This window comes from Neopelma chrysocephalum, unplaced genomic scaffold (assembly GCF_003984885.1).
Source record: "Neopelma chrysocephalum unplaced genomic scaffold, ASM398488v2 Primary Assembly neopelma1_60, whole genome shotgun sequence".
Lineage (NCBI taxonomy): Eukaryota > Metazoa > Chordata > Aves > Passeriformes > Pipridae > Neopelma > Neopelma chrysocephalum.
This window is the reverse complement of record NW_020897715.1, coordinates 6,338,795-6,359,527: the sequence shown is the minus strand read 5'-3', so window position 1 is coordinate 6,359,527 and position 20,733 is coordinate 6,338,795. Positions and strand designations below refer to the sequence as shown.

The 20,733-nt window shown below is 38.4% G+C and overlaps 1 protein-coding gene across 8 annotated transcripts in view; it reads left to right on the top strand.

Annotated features, from left to right (window-relative positions):
* Positions 1 to 20,733, top strand: part of PHLDB2 (pleckstrin homology like domain family B member 2) — an 81,764-nt gene that overhangs the window by 52,197 nt on the left and 8,834 nt on the right. For 5 of the 8 annotated variants that reach the window (XM_027680957.1, XM_027680956.1, XM_027680952.1 and 2 more), the window contains 9 exons: positions 3,716 to 3,871; positions 4,358 to 4,468; positions 5,225 to 5,314; positions 8,478 to 8,621; positions 9,448 to 9,621; positions 10,322 to 10,462; positions 10,967 to 11,066; positions 18,386 to 18,593; positions 20,432 to 20,522. In XM_027680957.1, coding sequence (XP_027536758.1) covers positions 3,716 to 3,871; positions 4,358 to 4,468; positions 5,225 to 5,314; positions 8,478 to 8,621; positions 9,448 to 9,621; positions 10,322 to 10,462; positions 10,967 to 11,066; positions 18,386 to 18,593; positions 20,432 to 20,522 — 1,215 coding nt within the window. The remainder of the gene's footprint in view (positions 1 to 3,715; positions 3,872 to 4,357; positions 4,469 to 5,224; positions 5,315 to 8,477; positions 8,622 to 9,447; positions 9,622 to 10,321; positions 10,463 to 10,966; positions 11,067 to 18,385; positions 18,594 to 20,431; positions 20,523 to 20,733) is intronic. The other 3 variants (XM_027680954.1, XM_027680953.1, XM_027680955.1) reach the window with 2 other exon arrangements.

Below are 20,733 nucleotides of genomic sequence, written 5' to 3'. Positions count from 1 at the left end.
TTGATTTTAGTTTGTATAATTTGTAATTAAAAAAAAGCTGCAATACTGTCTATGAAGGTATCATTAGTTTCTGTGGAAAAATCTTGGTATTCATTAGCGTGAAGTGGGTTATAGAGCACATGTAGTTAGCTTTAGTGGGGGAGGAAATAATTTTCAAAGCATCAGTACGGCAAGCTCAAGAGACCATATGAAAGTCAAATCTTTTTTTCTATCTTGATTGTTTGTATCAGGAAAAAGGGCTGTAATAGCACTGATTTTAAAAAAAAGGCTTTATAGGAAATACTCATTATATGTTGTTTTATTTGCAGAATTCATTTTGTTGGGGGTTTTTTGTTTGGTTTTTTGTTTGTTTTGGTTTTTTGTTTGGTTTTTTTGTTTGTTTGTTTCAGAGAACAAAAAGTGAAAAAGTCCAGCTTTGGAAATAACAATGTTACATTCTCTGTTAGTACAGAAGAAGTTTCCTGGTTTTGAGACGCTTAAAGATTTTTGTGTTACCTTTAAAAAAAAAAAAGGCAGTGTTATGTAATGTCTCATACATATTAAAAGGAAAGCAAGCCTTTCCTCTGCAGTCACATACTTAAAGGTATTAATTCATGAGAAGCTGCAGTATTGTTGCTATGGGAGGGTAGTAAATCTTTTTTCACTATTGACCATCAAGTGGCTTCTAGAAATATGTTTGGTTAAATTTTGTTTGTTTGTTTCTTCCAACTTGTTTTAATAACAATTTTGGATTTGAAAGTGGGACAAAACTTGAAATGTGGCGGTGTAGTTAAGTGTCCAGTTAGTCCTATTGCATATTATTCCAGGCCAGTTGTGGTGATAGTTAGCAGTGGCTGCTGTGGTCAGTGCAGTAGAAGTTATCACTGAATTAGCGCACAGGAGCTCTCTAATGGATATCAAGTGTGAGACCAGTCACGAAATGACTCTAAGTATTGTACCCAAAATAGAAAATCTTCTTCCTCCAAAATAAGCTCAGCTCTGGGGCTCCCAACAAAAGAAAGACATGGACCTGTTGGAGTGAGTCCAGAGAAGGCCACAAAGATGACCAGAGGTCCGGAGCGTGTCTCCTATGAAGACAGGCTGAGATCTGGGATTGCTGAGCCTGGAGAAGAGCAGGCTCCAGGGAGACCTTATAGCAGCCTCCCTTGTAGCAGCTGGGCTACAAGAGAGCTGGAGAGGGATCTTTTAGTGATAGGACGAGGGGTAACAGCTTTTAACTGAAGGAGGGCAGGTTTATATCAGATATTGGGAAGAAATTCTTTACTCAGAGGGTGGTGAGGCACTGGAACAGGTGGCCCAGAGAAGCTCTGGACTCCTCATCCCTGGATGTGTTCAAGGCCAGGTTGGATGGGACTTAGAGCAACTTGGTCTAGTGGAAGGTGTCCCTGCCCACGGCGGGCAGGTTGGAACCAGATGATCTTTAAGGTCCCTTTCAACCCAAACTATTCCATGAAATACCTGAGTCTGCAGCTGCTGATGTTGTGCTACTTTACTGCCAACAAAGAAGGTGTGAAGATGAATTCCCTTCAGGGGCTTCAGTAGCTTAATAATTTGTGCCCAGGGGAGTGGGCAGCCAGTTTCACTGCAGCAGCTGGCTGCAGGGTGGGTCTGGAGTTTGGTTTGGGGTGTGCAGCTGGCAAACTTGGCTTTCCTGTGACCAAAATGCATATACACTCTCCCTGTTGGGCAGGAAGTGTATTTTAAATGCTCCCAGTTGTCTTTGGCTATCAGTTGCCTTCCCTGACGTCTGTTCTTCTGCCTCAGTAGCAATTAATGTGGTCTGCAATAGGCTGAATTATTGACTTTCATGGCCCAAGCAAAGCCCTTCTGTTTGTTTTAGATGCTGAAGATGTCTGACCAGTTTGAACAAAGCATTTCTGTATTGTAGGTAACTGCTTTCCTGTAATTTTTATTCCATGCCTTTGCTTTTGATCACTGTCTCCTACAATTCAAGGGCACATCTCTGGAGAGTAATGGGAAGATTCTGGTATTTCATATAGTAACTTGGATTCTTCAGTTTCTGCATCCTGTGTCTTTCCCTGGTACATTGGAAGCTGGATTTGAATGACTTTTATAGGGACCTATCTGCTTATCTCAGTCACTAACCTTTGCTGTAGGTTGAAATTAGAAAAGTAGAAAGTTTGCATTCCTCTAAAATGATAAATTGCTTCTAGGATGTAGGTTTTCTTGTGTAACAAGCTATGCACAACATGCTTATTTTAGAGAGCCTTAGCATTTACTAATGCTGTGATTATTAAAAAAAACCTTTTTCTTCAGAACTCTAGAACTTATAAGCAGGAATTCATATTATGAATGCACAGATGTTTCAGGAGAAAGATTAGCATTCAGTTCTTGTGCTGAAAAGCACCATGAGTTTTATCTCATCATCCCTAAGTGGTGTGTTCTTATTTCATAGAATCACAGAATCAGCCGGGTTGGAAAAGACCTCTGAGATCATCAAGTCCAACCCTTCATCCAACACCACCGTGGTTACCAGACCATGGCACTAAGTGCCACATCCACTCTCATCTTAAAAACCTCCAGGGATGGAGAATCCACCACCTCCCTGGGCAGCCCATTCCAATGTCTGATTACTCTCTCTGTAAAAAATATTTTCCTAATATCCAACCTAAACCTCCCCTGGCACAGCTTAAGACCGTGTCCTCTTATCCTACTGCTGGTTGCCTGGGAGAAGAGACCGACCCCCACCTGGCTACAACCTCCTTTCAGGGAGTTGTAGAGAGTGAGGAGGTCTCCCCTGAGCCTCCTCTTCTCCGGGCTAAACAGCCCCAGCTCCCTCAGCCTCTCCTCATAGGACTCGTGCTCAAGTCCCTTCACCAGCCTCATTGCTCTTCTCTGGACTCTTTTCTTGGGTCTTTTTTGCTGCAATCAACTTTTTTTTTTTTTCTGACAAAACCTGGTGTCATTTCAGGGAAATGTCTAAAAGTGGGCTGATACCTTTCCTGGAGTAGTACACCTACTGGCTGGAGTGGGTGACTAGAGTCCTTAATTGCACAGAGAGCACTTTTCAGCTCCAGTTTGGTGTCCATGATCAGCCTCTGGTTGAGCAACTTACACGGTTGGACATCACTGCTGAGGTGCTGGCAGTGTGCTGAAGGCACATGGCTCCACGTATCTTTTGTCTTATCTGACTGTGTCTCTTAATAAAATCAGTGCTGGTACTTGGGATAGACCTGAAGAAATTCTAACTGCAGTCCAGACTCCTTTGTTTTAATGTGATTTCCCATAATTAGTTAATTCTGTGTGCAGTTCTCTGGTGTTACTGGCATGATCCTTTCTGTCCTTTTCAGTTGGTAAGCAGATGCTCTCCCGGTTTGGCATCTGACACCCTCACCAGATGGGTTCATGCTTTGTGGGTGTCCCAGTTAGGCTACAGCAGGGAGATCTGCCCAGCCAGTTTGGGAGGCTTCAGCTTGCTCTGAACATGGCAAAACAGCTCCCTCACTCTGAAGGTGCTTCTTAGCAAGAGGCACAGTAGGAGTGATGGAGAAAGCAAAATAATAATTAGCCCTATTTCCTCTCTTATTATGACAGTAGGTCACTAAAAGCATTGAGCTCCTGGTGGAACATGTTGTATGAGATAGGTAAATATCATTTTAGGTTGATTTTTGTGTTTGTTTGTAAGTACCTCTGGTGTCAGTGAAAGCACAATTACTTTTTTTAATATATATTACCTTTTTTTTCCCCCCTTAAGGATGCTGATCTTCTGGACATAGAAAGCAAACACTTTGAAGATTTGGAATTTCAGCAGCTTGAACATGAAAGCAGGTTAGATGAAGAGAAAGAAAATCTGACCCAACAGCTCCTGCATGAAGTAGCTGAATATCAGCGCAGCATTGTCAGTAGAAAGGTAAAAGCACTAATAGTCGATTAATTTGTTCTTTGTTGTTGAGTATAAAGGTAATGAAATGGCTCTACAACCTGCCTGTCTGTGGGAAATAATGCAAAATGTTCCTCTTTGAAAAGGTTTTTGAAGCAGAGCAAAGACAATAGCCCAGTGACATCCCACACATATCAAATCATTCACTTTTCCAAAAGAAAGTAAATCAACAACATTTCCTGCCCTGTTTGTATATTTGCATATGAAAATCAAACCCTTTAATTTGCTACAAAAAAGCACCAAAGCATATTTTTTTCTTCTTTAAGAAAGGAGATTTGTACACTCTGGACAAAACTGCAGTTATTTCAGGGTTGCTATTGATGTTGATGTTAAATGATTTTGTTAAAATAATAATAGAACATCAATGGTGAACTCTTGTGAATCGGATCCTCGATGCAGGTTGTTTTGTACTTTGAAAATGAAACATAAATTGGGATTATTTTCTTTTTATATTAGGAAAAGATTTCTGCTCTCAAAAAACAAGCCAATCATATTGTCCAACAAGCACAAAGAGAACAAGATCATTTTGTAAAAGAGAAAAACAACTTAATAATGATGCTGCAAAGGGTAAGTATTTATTGTCTTTCAAACATTTTTAGCATGTAATAAAAGAGCATTTCTTAGAATAAAAGAATGTAGAGCACAAGTAAAGCATCAGTTCCACAAAAGCTGACAAGTTGGTATAATGTGAGACAAGGTTTATATCCATTCACCTTTTTTAAAAAAAAGAAATCTTTTGCAATTAATCGGCAGATTTCTTAAGAGAAAATGCTAGTGTCATTAGCTAATTAAAAGGGTTTTAGAGGTGCCCCCTTTTCAGAGGGCTCAACCTGAGAACTCAACTTCACCTGGATGCTGAAGCTGGAAGCTTGTGCTCCCTGTGTGGCTGCTGGAACTGTGCACAAGGAGCTCAGATTTTTGACTTGTAATAGCCCATACTTAGGCCACAAGATGAGCTCCTTAATGTCAGCTAACAGCTGGGTAATAAGAAGCTGGTGTGAACCCTTCACATCCATTTTATGTTTTGCTTTTAATTATGAGAAAAATCACATTAGTTTACTGAGCAGAATCATCATTTCCAAAATGTTGAAGGAACACTTATTTGGTTTGGCTGGGTTATTAAATAAAATCTTGCACTAACTTTTCCTTCTGCACCTCCCTTTGTTGTTCAGTTCTACTCTAAATGGATGAAGCTAAAACTCTGCTGTGCAGTTTCAGCCTTCCATCCCAGTGTGTTTCTTCATACAGTTAAGAAAATGACTAGCATTTATTTTTTACTTACAAAACTGTTGGCATTTAACATAAAATGTCTGGTTTTAACAGGAAAAAGAAAATCTCTGTAATCTGGAAAAGAAATATTCCACACTTTCCGGAGGAAAGGGATTTCCTGTCAGTCCCAATAGTCTAAAAGAGGTAAAGACTTTCACTGTCTTTGACTTTACCATAAGTAACTTTTAATAATACTTCATACAAAAGCACTTTAGTATTTAGTGAAGTCCTAGTCATCACATCTTTCCAAAGTAATTTCATACAATTTCAGTTTTTTTAAGTTATTGATGGAAGTCCAGATGAATGAGTGAGCAAAAATAGCTTCTCTTGACAGTCTTCCAGATATGACTGGTATCGCCATAATCTCTTGCTTTGGAAAATTGATTGTTTTTATGTGTGTGGAGTGTGTGTGTATGTCTAATTTTCTCAAAATAGACAATTAAATCTCATTGAAATGAAGAAGAATGAGTCTGGGAATAACTCTGTTCAAGTACAAATACAGTTCAGTCTTATTTTTGCACTGTAGATTTTATCATTGCATCCCCTCCCCTATTCTAAGGCTCTGCATTAAAGCATGACAAATGTACATTCTGTTCTTTTCAAAAAGCACTAAATTGAAGACTTCAAGCTATTGCTGTTGTAAGATACCTATTGAGATATTTATTTATCTTAATAGCTAGAGTAAGTGGAAAATTTAGCATTTAAAATACACTGACAGGTATTTATGGCTGCTTCATTAACTTCTGCTTAAGAGGACTGACTGGACTTGCTGGATCTGCTTGTATCAAAGCCCTGAACAAGGTCTGCCACATCTAATGATGTAGGTGTCACTGTGGGAAGCTGGGCTGTTGAAGTCTAAAGCACCCATGTGTCCTTTCAGCACCTGGGAATTGGGATCTTGCTTATGTGGTCTCCAAGTTCCTGGTGTGCAGTTTCACATGCCAGTGGGGTTGAGCACTGTTCCCTGCTGCAAGCCATATTGCAGATGCTTAGACTTCCAGTGCCCTAGGGTGTGTTCTGACCTGGACATCTGATCTCCCACCAGGACATCTGGCAAGTCTAAGCTTCTTTTTTTTTTTTTTCTTTTAGAGGTGGATCTGTTTGTTCTCTCACTAGAGTGGGTGCTATCTCTGAGTTTTTTTCTTCATATCCACATAATGGCTTGTTTAATCACATATTTCAAAATGCAACTACATTACGTGAGCCTACACTCTTTAATGAAATGGATTATTCAGTGGTGTCATTTTGTTCACTGCAGTGAAGTCAGTTAGGACTTGCTCCAAGGCAAATAAGAGAAGCAACAGCATGAGTTATCTGTTTCATCCTCAGTGTTCCCATAGGTTCTGTGTTATAAAAGAAATGCCTTTCTTTGCCAGATGTTGTGTTTATCTCAGTCCAGTTTAGCTTTTCTCTGGCTGTTCTGGCACTTTAAAAATCAGGCACCAAATGGCACACAGGCTTAAACGGTCTGCTGGCACACAGCAGTTAATCTCACCACGCAGTTGCTCACGCATCAGTCGAGTCTGTGGTCCAGCGTTTCCCAGGCCCCCTTCACCAAAGTACACATTTGTAACTCTCTTCCATCCATTGTGAAGCTTATGCCCTTCCTGCAAAGCAAGGAAGTAACGTGACCTTACATGAGGAGGCAGGATGCTTATCCTAGTACTTAAGCACAGAAAATCAATGCTGTTTAAAAGTTCAGCATTGACAAAATTACTTGGATGACTAATCTGACCTGAAACCATTTATTTATCTAATGTAATAGAGGCCTGAGCTAATGAACAGCACAGTCATTTGTTCTTTTCTTTGTCTTTTATCTCATGATGAATCCTCATTGGCATTGTAAGTCAGAAGTGAATGTTTTTCATACAGTGGTGACAGTGCTTTTGTCTTTAAAAAGGAACACAATATTGTATCCATAGACTTGCTGAGTTTTGGTTATTGCTACTATGAGATGATTAAGCAAGTTTTATGTTAATTCATACTGGACTCTATTTTACTGTAGTCACATGTTTTGAGAGATAAACTTCATGAAATAATCATGAAATAATATCAGCATTAAGATTTGCCTCCTATTTGTATAGTGCTGTGTTCACTGTATGATAACTTATCTTCCAGAATTGTCTTATCTGCTTGAGATAACTGATAAAATACATTGAAAATTATGCCAACAGATAGCAATGCTGGTATTTTTTTCAACTTGCCTTCCATGATCATTGCTAAATTTAGGCATTTTTAAAAAGAAGAAATACTATAGTAGTCTGTGGCTTCTCTTACTGAACTGCTGAAGTAGACATACTGATATGTCACTGTGTTGGTGCAGTAATAGAAACATAGTCCCTTCAACACATTCTCAATGTGAAAGCAGCTTACCGTCTTGATTTAAAAAATAAGCATATTTCTATCTCATCTTTATGACATTGCTTCAACAGTGATTTATCCTTCCTTTTGTATAGCCTTGTTGGATAAGAAATTAGGACATCTGACTTTGTTCAGCCTGGAATCCTATACGCAATGGATTAGAATCCATATTTTATTTTCTAAATAACATTTTTTCAGCTAACACCAAAACACATCCATTAATTCTGTTTTGCCAAAATCTGCCTGCACACATCTTCTCTGCAATCAGCAGCACACTCTGATGTCCCTGCCATCCCTCAGTCCATCATGTCCTGTATGACTGTTAATTAAAAAAAAAAAAGAAGCAAATCGTAATGGCTACAGAGCTGACAATAACAGCATCTTAACTGAGTCTTCTGGTAAGATATAAAAGTCAAAAGCACCTTCCAGACAATGCAACTGAAAGGTGCTGTGTTAGCATAATTTAAGGGATGGCTTGTCCTTACGTAAGTTCCTCCCAGTTTCATTAATCATTTGATTTACTCAAATTAGCCTAGTAGGTAGGCAAGAAACAAATCAGGCTATTTTATTTAAACATGGACAAAAAAATTAGGATATAAAAATAAGATTTGTTCTTCCTTTTCCTCCAATTTGCTTTCCTGAGAAAGAGCTACATAATTTCTAATGGGTATTTACATTTTAGTAAAATCTTTTGGACACTTAAAGTACATTTGGGTTTTGATTACACAAATGTTTTTGAAAATAAATTAAGAACAATTTTCGGAATCCAGATATTTAATGCTTAAAAAGCTTGATGCTAATTTTATTTAGTTGTGATTAAGTATTTAATTGATAACAAATATTTGGCTGTATCACTCTAAACTAACTTTCATTGTACTGGATACATTAATACTCTTGCACGTCTTTTGGCTTTTGCTCCTTTTAACTTCTGAATTCCTCCTTTTAGGGCTATATCAGTGTAAGTGAAATTAGTGAGCTGTATGGCAGTTCCACGAATATATCCCCTTCCACTCAGACCCCCACAGATGCTGAAGCAGTTGCCACTGAGCCTTCCACGGCTGTGCTGACGAGCCAGCCACAAAATAAAGAGGTTTGTTCGAGAGACATTTCCCTTTGTTTGCATTGTTTTTTCATGAGTGCCTTTTTATTTTATTTATTTTTCATTTTTTTGGTAATTAAACATGTAACAAATTGACCCGAAGGCAAACTGCCATATGGCAGTTACCAAGTCAGGTAACAGGTTTAATAGTAAAGCTGAAGGACTGTTCCAGTTGTAAAGGGTCTTTGATGAGGTAGATGGGACTGAAGGTCAAAAAAACCTGAATCCTTATGACCCAAGCAGCACTAAATGACAGTCTTTGCCTGTCAAACACAAAACATCTTTGGGAAACGGTCTTTGGACAAGCTTAATGATGACTGGATCAGTGATGCTCAGGTGTTCTTTTGGTAGGTTTTGCAGCTTCTTCTTGTTTTGTTTTTTTCCCTGTAAGGTGGTAGAAGTATATCTCGAATATTTGTGGGAGATGGATAGCTTCTACCTATCTTAGCTATTCCATGCAGTCTGTCCAGTCTGTCTTCTAGCTTATTCTCCTTTCCTCAGTCTTTGTGATGTTTTTGGCTTTGTAATGACCATAGCGAATTTTTAATAAATCCCCTTTTAAAGGAATAGGCATAACCTTATAATTGTAAAGCCACCTACCTTTATGTTGCAATAAGGCAGCAACTGGTTTAGAATTTGGCATTTCTGTGCTGCTTCTCTTAGCTCAGTATGCCTTGAGAGTTGCAATACAACACATGTCCTTTCCTGCTAAACACTGCAACAAACACAGTGCTAGAACTGCAGCTTGTATGTGCCGTATCTTTTGAGAAATTCCAAAAAGAAAACTCTGTGTGTAATTTCTCTTTTTTCTATAAAGCTAAGATCACCTCTCTGTTCTGGATTTGTGTTTCCTCACTCTCTTTCTCCTCGCTCTATTGCTCAACTTCCATCAGTCCATTGGCCTGAGGTCATGGCTACTCATGTAGATCCTATTCCTTTATCTGATACACCTCCACCTCTGCCAGCTAAGAAACACCGCAGGCAACAACAGGTAACAGATTCAAAGCTGGTAACTTGGGATTATTTTGTTTTGTTTGCTTTTCTTATGGTGGCCATGAAGTTGATTTACATGTGAGGTTTTTAGAGTAATATGATAGATCATGAGTTGATCGTGCTTGCAGAGTGTTGCACTTAAAGGCAAAAATCATTAAGGCAAAAATAATTTAAAAATCAACACAGTGTATTTTAGGATATTACTGAACAAAATTTCTCCTTATATGAACAATGCAGAGGCAAATACTAATATTTAAGAACCACTGCTACTGTCAGAGGACTTGCAACAATAAAGTTCATGTGCCTATATTGGAAATCCTAAATTATTTTTCATATACATTTGCACAATGCCTTTCAAAAAGTGTATTGGTTTTAAGCCACCAATTCATTAGAATAACTTGTAAATAAAACTTCTTCTTTGTAATTGGGTTCCACTTGTATGCTAGACTTGAATTTTTAAAACAAAAGGTCCAGGGACACGTACACAAAATGTGCACGTGAATTTAATGTGTTTTTTTAATCAGTATTCTTTTAATGTGATATTTGTAAAACTTCTGGAAAGTGCTGCGAAGTGGGATGTACTCTGTATTTTAGATTTTGTTCTTCCCAGGCTTCTGCCTTCAGTATTTTCATATAGAGCATAACTGAGCAAGTATGTCAATTCATTTTGTCAAAACTGTAACAAATTGCATTTGAAGCATTTCAGAAATCTGGAAGAGCGCAAGAAGCAGCACAGGGAATGCACGTACATGAGCGATACTTTACCTCGCAAGAAAACGACTCCGTCTGTGTCACCGCACTTCAATAGCGCCACGCTGGGACGGAACACCGCATCCAAAGTACGTGGCTGCTGTTTATAGCCTTCCAGCATCTGTATAAAACCTGTATCGTGTTACAGGGTAGGTCGGGTCACACTGTAAGCATTAGGTAATCCCCCAAATTCACATCTCAAATTACTGTGAAAGAACTTCAGGTTTAGTAACATAGAGGAGTGTACACAAAGCCTTCCATTCTTCCAGCCATTCTTCCGACCTGTGGAAATGCCGTGCTGTAGTACAGTAATCACAAATGTATGATTTCTATCTCAAGGATTGTATTTTCAGACTAGTTTAAATTCATTCTAGGGACACAACATGTCGTTTTCTTTCCTACCTAAGGCCTTTAAATGGTAAAGATAAGGTTATGTATAAAGTGAAACACTCTTCATTTGTAAATGAACAAACAGCAGGAAGGTGGAGATACTACTTTGAAAACATGTTGATACCCATGACAAAGCAAGTTGCTGATACAAAAAAAAGTCTTGTAATGTAGTTTTAAGCATGTATGTACAATATTTCCTGCAGGGACATTTACCACTGGGACAAAGCAACAGCTGTGGCAGCGTACTTCCTCACTGCCTGGCAACCATGACCAAAGAGTCAGAGTCAAGAAGGATGCACAAAGGTAAGACCTTTTTATTTGATTCATTTCTGTTTAAAGTCAGTGTTCAATTTCTCAGGAAATAAGCCTGAAACTGATGTTGTTATAATCAACAGATATGTAAAATAAATTTACTTCTTGGTGAAAAAAACAATTTCTAAATGTAATTTTTTTAAAGGCAAAATAAGATATTAATATTATGACGTAGGTGCACGTGTAGTTTTGAAGTACATGGTAACCAAATATAATCCAGTTAAGAAGAAAAGTATATTGAAAAATACACATTGTGTTAATGGGTAATTTCTCTGAATGATTTTGAGGCAGTATATTACATGTTGCTTTTTTTTCCTTTTTTTTTAATGTTGTGATCTTAAAAATTGTTTTTCACAGGCATATATTTTTGCCTGCGTAAGTTCCTCAGACAGGGAATTGAGAAGCTGCGACTGTGGTACTGTAAGTGGTCTCAAATATTTGGACCACAAAATAGGAAGGGAGATATGTTCCATTGTGGATAGATGGCTGATAGGGACACGGCAATTCTGGATCCACAAGCAAGTTACATCTCTGAAACATGATCTTGTAGTCTATGGTATTCTGTGTCTGTTTTTTGTTGACTTGAGTCAATACACTTATTTTCTGCTTTAATAAGATAGATTATTCATAAGTGTCCCATCTTCAAATGGAGTCACTCCTCAGTGCCATCTGTCCATTTATTTTCTTTCCAGCATCTGCACTGCTGTTATGGGTATTAGAGCAAGAGGCCCTTATGTAGAATTGCACTGACTAAGGCTGAGCTGAGATAGGATCCATCCCGTTGTTATAGGACTTGTCAGAGCTAGCAGCTGTTAAAGGTCAAAGCAGATGACTGATGTTAGTCATAAGCACCAAGATGACTCAATACAGGGATGGAACAAGCATGCTGAGAAAGGATCATGACCTAATACATCCCCTTTACAGAGCTGATACAGTTGTGGTTTGTTGGTTTTGAGCTTTAGTTATGCAGCAGGCTTTCTACAAACCTACTGTGTTGTAGCTAACTTATCCTGAGGTATTTTAGATGCAATACAAAAAGAGCTTCATGCTCAGCTTCAAAGTAATGTGTGTGCAAGGGTGGAATATCTTGCAAGTACATTCAGACTCATCGTTGGTATGTTTTTTCAGTTCGAAAATCAATTAGAATGTCTTGGCTAAACTTTGACAAGAGATCATGTTTAAAATTGGAAATACTTCTGTAAAGTCGTTGCAAAAGCGCGTTAGTGTGTGACCTAAAGCATAATTACAAAGTGTTACCAAACCTAACACAGGCAAGGAGTTTTAAAAATAAATCGGTTTTAATATTTAATTTTTTGTCACTGTGCAACTAAGACAATCTAAGAGTGGGGTCAGATTTCTTGTCACAAGAGTGAGAAAGAGAGAAACCTCATGAATCAAAATTGAATATGGCCTGACATAGAAGAGAAGCAGGGGAGAATGAGAGAAATGTATTCATTAAGGCACTTGGCACAGCACTTTTCATATGCCATTGAGGAATCATGTGCTATACTGCTTCTCATACTAGGTGACCATTATTTTTTGAAAGATCCAACGGTTTGAATGGAAATAGTAAATTATGAAGAGAGCCTTAAGGGATTAATTTGTTACTGGGAAAGAGGACGGTTCTAGATGTCCTTTTGTGAAACATCAGCTTTGCCAAAGGGAAATAATGCTGCTGACAGGTGCTTTATTTGAACTGTCACAGGATTTGCAAAGTAAGAGAGTTGTAACAGGAAGGATAGAGGAGCACAAGGATTGTTTGTATCCTCTCTTAGTAGTTAGTGAAGGGTTTATTTCCTTTATGTTCAACATTGAGCTCCCTGAATTTATTGCTATTGGAGGAACTTGAAGAGTGTAACTGCTTTTGCACTGAAGTGCCATGTTTGTAGGTTGGGGAAAGCTCCTCTGATGGGGTAACACACCACAGAAGTGTTTGCAGGGCTCTTTCTGCCCTGCAGGACAGAACACGGCAAGGACAGAGATGTCCAAGTCAGGTGGCTGGAGTCAGATTTCTATCCAGTATTTCTATCCAGCTATGCAGAAGGGCCAGACAAACAGTCTTCAGGCACCTTTCATTCAGCATTATGGGCAGAGCCTTAATAAATGTCACAGTTTGAGCAGGGAAGGGACTGAGTTTCCCCTAGCATTTCATACCCGTGCTTAGCACACAGAGGGAAAGTAAACTTTCTTCAAGGTCACAAGTAAAGAAAGCGCATTTCTGTGGAATGGTGAGATTTGGGTAATGTTCTGAACACAATGTGCTATTTAAACCACACATCACACAGTACAACTGAAATGGAATACCACTGTTAATTAAAATTCTGAAATCTTACTTGTCTTCCACTAAAATCAGTGCAACTTGTCTGAGTAACTAGGATGAATTTCAGCAGGCTCCCTTAAATACATCATTGAAAACCAAGCCAAATGCCATGTCAGCGGACATACTTGGAGAAGTTTTCTTATTCTATCACTGAATGACAAATGTTTATAATAAATACAGTGTATTTATTACAAAACCATTCTTGAGGCAGGTCAGATTTGCCTTTTCAGACTATGTGAATATTTTTGAGGAATAAGATTTGCTATCAAATCAGTGGAACTCTGCAAATGTATAGAGACTGATTGTACTGATAAATATGAGCTCACTTCTGTTCCTGCTCCAGAAATTAGTTGTTCACCTAAAAAAGGTGATGAATAGATAAAGTGTTCTCTACCTGTCATGTATTGAACCAGTGCTTGCTTTCCTTGGGTCTGTTTTCCCACTTGACAGGTTTTTCACTCCGTCAGTTTTCTGTGTTCAAGGTGATCTATTGCAAATGACACTGGAATCTTGGCTTCCTGATGCCTTGAGCATAGAGCTGCACCCAATGCCTTGGATCTGGGGGTACTTGGCTCAGTGGAGAGCCAGGGTCTCATGGGTTAAATGCCACTTCATCCCCTTAGTCTGGAGCCCTGGATATCATGCAGTGGCCCACAAACTGCTATCCAAAGAGGATGGTGCACTCCTGAAGTGGTATTAGTAGCTTCCTGTGTTCCTTAGGGCTTGATAGCATTGAGCAAACTTCTAGACCAGATGTTTTTGGGGGTGTGTATAGATCTGAAAACAAGTATAGTCGACGCTGGCTGGAGGAAGTGGCAGCTCAGCTAGTTTTAAGATATTTTCTGAGTGTTATCCCTAAACTAGTCATGGTTTGAAATAAGTCTCCTCTAATATGCTTTCTCTGGTTTTTCTTCTTTCAGTCCAAGAAGGTAAACGTAAAACTCTGAGATGAAAAAATGAAAATTAAAAGTGAAGTCAGGAAATGAAGAACAGCCACTTGAGTTTGAATATGAATTTCAATCTTGTTTTCTTTATGCAGGAACAAGTAATATCTATGAATAAATTTTAGGCTGAATGCAGTAAGAAAATAATTTCATAGATTTTTAAGTACCAAATAGCCTTAATTCCAGGATTACCAAAACTGTGTTTAGTCAGTCATGTGAGTTCAAGAATTGTTATTGAAAGAAAAGGTCACTGTCAGTAATCATAGCCTGAGTTAAGAGCAACTTATAAATTGTTTCAGAGGATGCATATTGGTTATAAATCTTTAGTGGAAAAGCTGTTTCTTAGCTGCCATTCATAAGGTATTTTTGAAGCACTGTATTTATAAATTCACCTCCTGTGTACATGCCTTTGTAACCAAACCACATGCAAAAAAAAAAGAATGAAGAAGCTGCTGTTTGGTACAAGCTAGAGACCTCACACTGCACAGACTGAGACTTGGCCACAGGGAGCTCCCATGGAGTGCAGGGGGGCCAGAAGCCTGCACAAGGACAGGCAGGAGTGAGGAGGGAGAGTTAGCCAGTTCAGTCCCATTGACTGCAGGATTGACTCCAGAAGGGAAAAGGGAATGGCTAGCTGGGAATTAAAGTGTAAGACCAGACATAGCACTGGGAACAAAGCTGTTGGGACAGGGAAGTGAGGTACCAGCACAATGATTATTTGTATTCTTTCTAAGCTCTATAGAAAAAACAGTATACTGCAGGCAAGGGATATTTGTACAAACAAATTATAAGCTTTTCAAAGCAGTTTGCCTTTGTTGTTGTTGTTGTTGTTGTTGTTGTTTGTCTGTTTTTCACTCTTTTTCTTACCAAACTCAGGAAAAGCCAGAAAAGGTATGAAACAACTCTTTACCTGGCTTAATCTACCATGTCATGTTTTTGCAAAAGTACGAATTGCATCAGCACTGTCAAGTAGTTCCCAAAATATTGCAAAACTTTTAAATAATGATAGCACTTCAAAAATTCTTTTCTTTGTGCTGTCAAATAACCTATCACAACAAAACTTCTGATTTATGCTAATATCTGCAGAGCTATGGCTTTGCACAGGCCTAATTTTTCTTCTTTGCTCATAGCAAGTAGAGCAGAAAATTGAGAAATCTTTGCAGCTCTATGGGTGACAATGACAAGGTAGACAGACTTGGGCTTCCTACTTTGGCATGTTTCCACACAACAAATGTATCTTGACATGTTAATGTCAGTCTTTAAAAAAAAAAGAAAAAGAAGGGGGAAAGAAGGAAGAATAGAAATAAAAGAAAAAGAAAAGAAAATGTAATGGGATCTTTTGCATGAAATACTGGTGGGTTTTTTACATACTTGACAGTGCCACTTTCAATAATAGCTTTCACCTTTACTTCTACCCTCACAAGAATTTTGTGGGGGTATACCTGGTTTTTGTGATTCTGCAGTAACTCCTTTGGAATATTTTGCTTTAATGATATGGCTTTATGGATATTTGCAATATTTTGCTCAACAGTATGGCTGTTAACACAGTTAAGTTTGCTGGTTTACTACAGATCAATGGATTTCTGTAGTACAGCCAATGCAGCAAGAAACATTTTAGCTTTTGTATCAGATTAGACTTTGCTGGTCTAAGACAAATCTTGTCTCGTGGGAAAATTTTAGTTAAGTGCTGGATCTTACAAGGAGTCTAATATTTTTAAGTGCATGTTGTGTGAATAGGTACCTGAGCAGTTCATAATTCCTTGAACAACAGATGGTGCCTGCCCGCTGTGTAAGTGTGGCTGTAATGGGGGCAGGTTGGTTGTGAGGCCCTTGGTGTCCGTGCTCAACTCATCCTGAGCTTTGAGCTGCCTGTTGCTTACAGCATGAAGAGAAAAGGAGAACACTGAGTTATGCTTTTTTTTTCTGTGAATGAGTCTCACTTTTTGCAACGAAAAAACGTGTGTTTCTTACAGTGTTCATTTACATTTGCATGAGTACAAAAATTTAAGTGATAAATGTTTGACTTAAAAATGGGCTCTTTATCTTAATGGAAAGTTGACTCCTTTAGGAGAGTGTAGAACTGCTATGCTTCTCTATGCCTTTTAGATGGATTTATTTTTCAGTGAAATATAAGATGTGGAATTAAGATTTCTGAATAGGCAAGGTTTTGCAGAGAGCTCATTAGAAAAACATGCATTTGAATAAAATTCTCACAGTAATTTATTTTTTTTCTCTTTCCCTAATGAATAATTGATAACCATTTCACAGGAGCAATTAGTCATTCCAAAGGTTTGCGTATGAAAGGTAATTGCTTATCTGCAATAACAGCAGCATCTGCCAAAATAATGGGGGGGAAAAACAAACTGCACATATGAATCAGTAACACCTGTGTTGTGTGACGCTGTTATTTATGGCTGCTGAGGTGTATTTGTGTCCCCTTTGTCTCTTTTACTAATCGATGCAACTGAACTTTTATTGAAATTTAGTGTCCTTTTAAATGGCAAGTAAAGTCCCATTAGTTCCTTAGAAACCAGCTTTAACTGTGACAAACCTTTGTACTGTGCAAAGGGAAGTGAGGAGGAAACAATCTGCCTTGAAAATGCTTGTAGGGCACAATTTCTTTAATAATGTGCTTTAATTATTCAGCTGCAGACACACTTTTCAGATACCTGCAGCTGTTGTCTCTCTGAACTGGGACTCTCCCCAGTCTGGCATGGCAAAAAATACCAGAGAGTGACCTTGTATGTGCAGATAGAGAAAAAAGACAGGAAAATATTCCCACTTCAAGCATGTTTTCCTAACATCAGTGTCTTAATAGTGTCTAGCAAACATTTTTATCTGGACCTTGCTGCGTTTCTGCAGTTGTCTGCATTTTTCCTATGTCTGTTTATCTTAAATATGTGGAATGTCAGTGGCTGCCTTCCTGTACAAATGGGAGATTTTCATGTAGTCTGTCAGTCCTTTCTAATCTCCAGCTCTGCCAGCAGCTCAGAATTTGGGTCAGGAATGTGCAGAGAATATTATAAACCTGACGGAGTATCAGAACTGTGAGAAAGTCTCACTTCTTGCATTCACTGAAGGAAAAGATGAGCAGTACAGTTGGATTTGTAATCACATAGATTTAACAGCCCTTAAAAGGGCACTGTAAAATACTTCAGCAGTTAAATTGACAACTGTCATTATACTCTCCTCTTCATCAGGCAAGCTCAACAACCTCTCTGTAAGTCTGTATAAATACTGCTGCAATATATTGAAAGAGAAATGGAGACATGAGATAAAAATAATTCTGAAGAAATATTTTCAAAGGACACATAGCCAAATAAAATTCCCTGTGTTCAAGAAGTATGACTTTTCAGAAAAAATGATTTTGTGGAAAAATCATGATTGTGTGGATAAAGAATGTAACCATTGCATAAACCTGATTTTTCTTTACAGTCACTGAGCTATAAGGATCTGCTTCAGTCATGTAGGGTGAACTGCAGTTTCAAAACTCCAGGAAAGTACCTCTACACTAGTAACTACAGTGATGTGACAAGCAGCCTGTATTATTTCAGCTGAAACTAAAACTTCAACTTGCAGTTAACAGAAGGCAAAGTTTCCCAAATAGACAAAAAATAACTCACATTCAATAAAATCAATCAGACAAGTACTCAAGACCCTTTTTTTTTTGCCTAATTTAATCAGTGTCAGTTCTCCTAGATCCCTGAGTTTAAATGCCTTACTTTCCAGATTAGGCCTCATTTTCATTTTAAAATGAAAATGTTATTCGTTCAAATTAGATTTTCATCATACACATAGAAGAATATTTATTGAAAAGTCAGCTGTATACTAATCTGCATATATTTGCATACACTGTAGATTAAAACAGGTATTTAAAGCTTTTATTGCAGTTATGATTAACTTGTGAAATTAACTGTAATATTGTAGCACCTTGGTCACAGTGCAGTTAAGACTGAGGTGATGTTCAAAATGCTTGTGCTGCTAACAAGTTACGTTCCAGTCACAAAATTTTTGTGTAAAACAAAGGTTTTCTCTGTCCTTTATAGGGTATAACCATCAGCGCATCTGTGAAAACCAAAGGCAGAAGTCTCCTGAATTCTACAGCAGAACAGCATCCGAATCCAATGTGTATTTGAATAGTTTCCATTACCCAGACCGTAGTTACAAGGACCATGCCTTCGATACATTAAGCTTAGACAGTTCTGACAGTATGGAGACAAGCATATCAGCATGCTCACCAGATAACATTTCCAGGTAAACCATCTTTCTTTTTGGTCTTGTAATGTCACAGGGTCATAATGAAAAAAGAGAATATGCACACGTTGATACTATGGTAGCGTGAATGCTGCTAACTGGTTAAGAAAATAGAAGATCATTAGACAGGCATAATATCTGTGTAGCATCTCATAATCAGGTTTAACTACATCTCACCTGTTTATCTGAAGATGCAAAATAAAAATAGGGAAAGGTTAAGTGATAATGTTGAAGCTTACAGAGATATCCTTACAGTGCTTCCTCCCCTAGTCACTATAGGAAAGGAATTTCCTCCGATAGGAAATTTCTCAAAGACATATGCTGTCGGTGATGTACACTTGTTCCATAAGTCCAGCATGTTAACTTACTAGATGCTTAAGATGAAACACTTAGGACTCCTCCAGGAGTCTTTTCTGCCCTCTCCCTCTTCTGTGTCAGTAAAAACGAAGAGATTACACAGAAAGGTTTAGAGCCCTTGACTGCTTTTCTCATCCTCAGACACCACTCCTCAGATCAAAGGAACATCCTCGATCTGTGTTAAAAGTCCAGCCAAGTCTCAAAATTGTGTGCAAACAATTTTCTTCTGACAGTCTGGTTTTCATTTCTGATAGTATGGTAGTGCTTTCATTCCTCCTCACAGTCTTGCCCCAGCAGTTTCACAAGCAGAAGTGGAGGCTGATAATTAAGTACAGCCTTGTCACAGCATTATGAATCCCTTGTGAACACAAGGACAGCTTTTTTTGGCTAGCATGTTGTGTTTTGTACAGCATCTGTTTCCTGTAACAGGGAAGCCCCCTGATTTCCCCTTGTAGTCTTTATCACTGCAATGTTAAGTGCTTCATAAAATACCAGTGGCATTCATTCTGCTGGCTTCTTTGTTTGGGCTTTTTTGGGTTGGTTGGTGTTGGGTTTGGTTTTTTTAAAGTAAAAACATTAGGACTCAAGTTTCGAGCATTTCTGTTTTAAATAGATACAGTCAGCCAGTTTCTGATAGCTGGAGATAGGCTGGGAATTAACTCTATCAATGCAGTGATCTAATGTGGCAGTGGTATGAGATCTGTGTCTCTGAGACTTGTTGCTCTGAGCATTCTGGAGGAGGATGGGGTGTGTCTGAGCTACATCAGGGCCATTTGGTACACGCAATCTCCAGCCCAGGATGGGGGAGCCCCAATGGCTGCTGAATTTCACTGATGCTGTTTGTCCCTCTGCCTCGTGCTGGTTCTTTGTAAGATTCCAGCCAACGCTGGAAGAAACCAAACCAATAAACAAAACCAACTGAAAAACCAGAAAAGGACCCAGTACAACAGATCTTTCAGTTTCTCACAAGGCAGATTTTGGTGAGGGAAGAAAAAAGTGTGGGCTGATTTTGTGGATAAAATTTGGAAGATAGGCAGATAATTTTCCTTGACAAAACTTCCCTTAAGCAAAATTATTTAAATTGTTTTAGATGGTGTTTGACAATATTTTCTAGCCACATCAGACTGTAAGGGAAGACAATTTATGATGCTTTGTTCTGACATATTTAAAATACTTAAATTATATTTTACCATGTTTAAGGTGAGAGAGACATTTTTTTCCTGGAAATGCATAACATTTGTCAGTGCTCAGGGTACAGAAGAAACAGAACTGTAGTCATTCATCAATGTGCCAAACAGTAGTACATCTTTTTTTTTTGTTAGTGGCTATTGCACTGAATTGGATCAGAAACTATCAACTCCATTCTTAAACTGTCCAATGTTGGACTGAAAAATACTTCTTTAAATACCAAGTATGCCTTTAAATAACTCTGGGCTTCTTTTTTATTTGTTTGTTTGTTTGTTTGGGATTTTTTTGTGCAGTGCTAGCACTTCAAACGTTGCAAGAATAGAAGAGATGGAGAGACTTCTGAAACAAGCACATGCTGAAAAGACTAGGCTGCTTGAGACCAGGGTAAGCATAACTCTGAGTAAAACTAAGACTAGTTAGTTTAGATAATATCCTCCTAAATGCAACACTGAACCCTGAATAGTTTACACCTAATAAACACTTAAACATTACCTCTCTCTTCCTGGTTTCACCCTCACACTATACCTTTGAGCCCATATGCAATATCTGCTGTCTCAGTGGGCGAGTTGATGGCAAAAACCCATAAGAAGCTAGG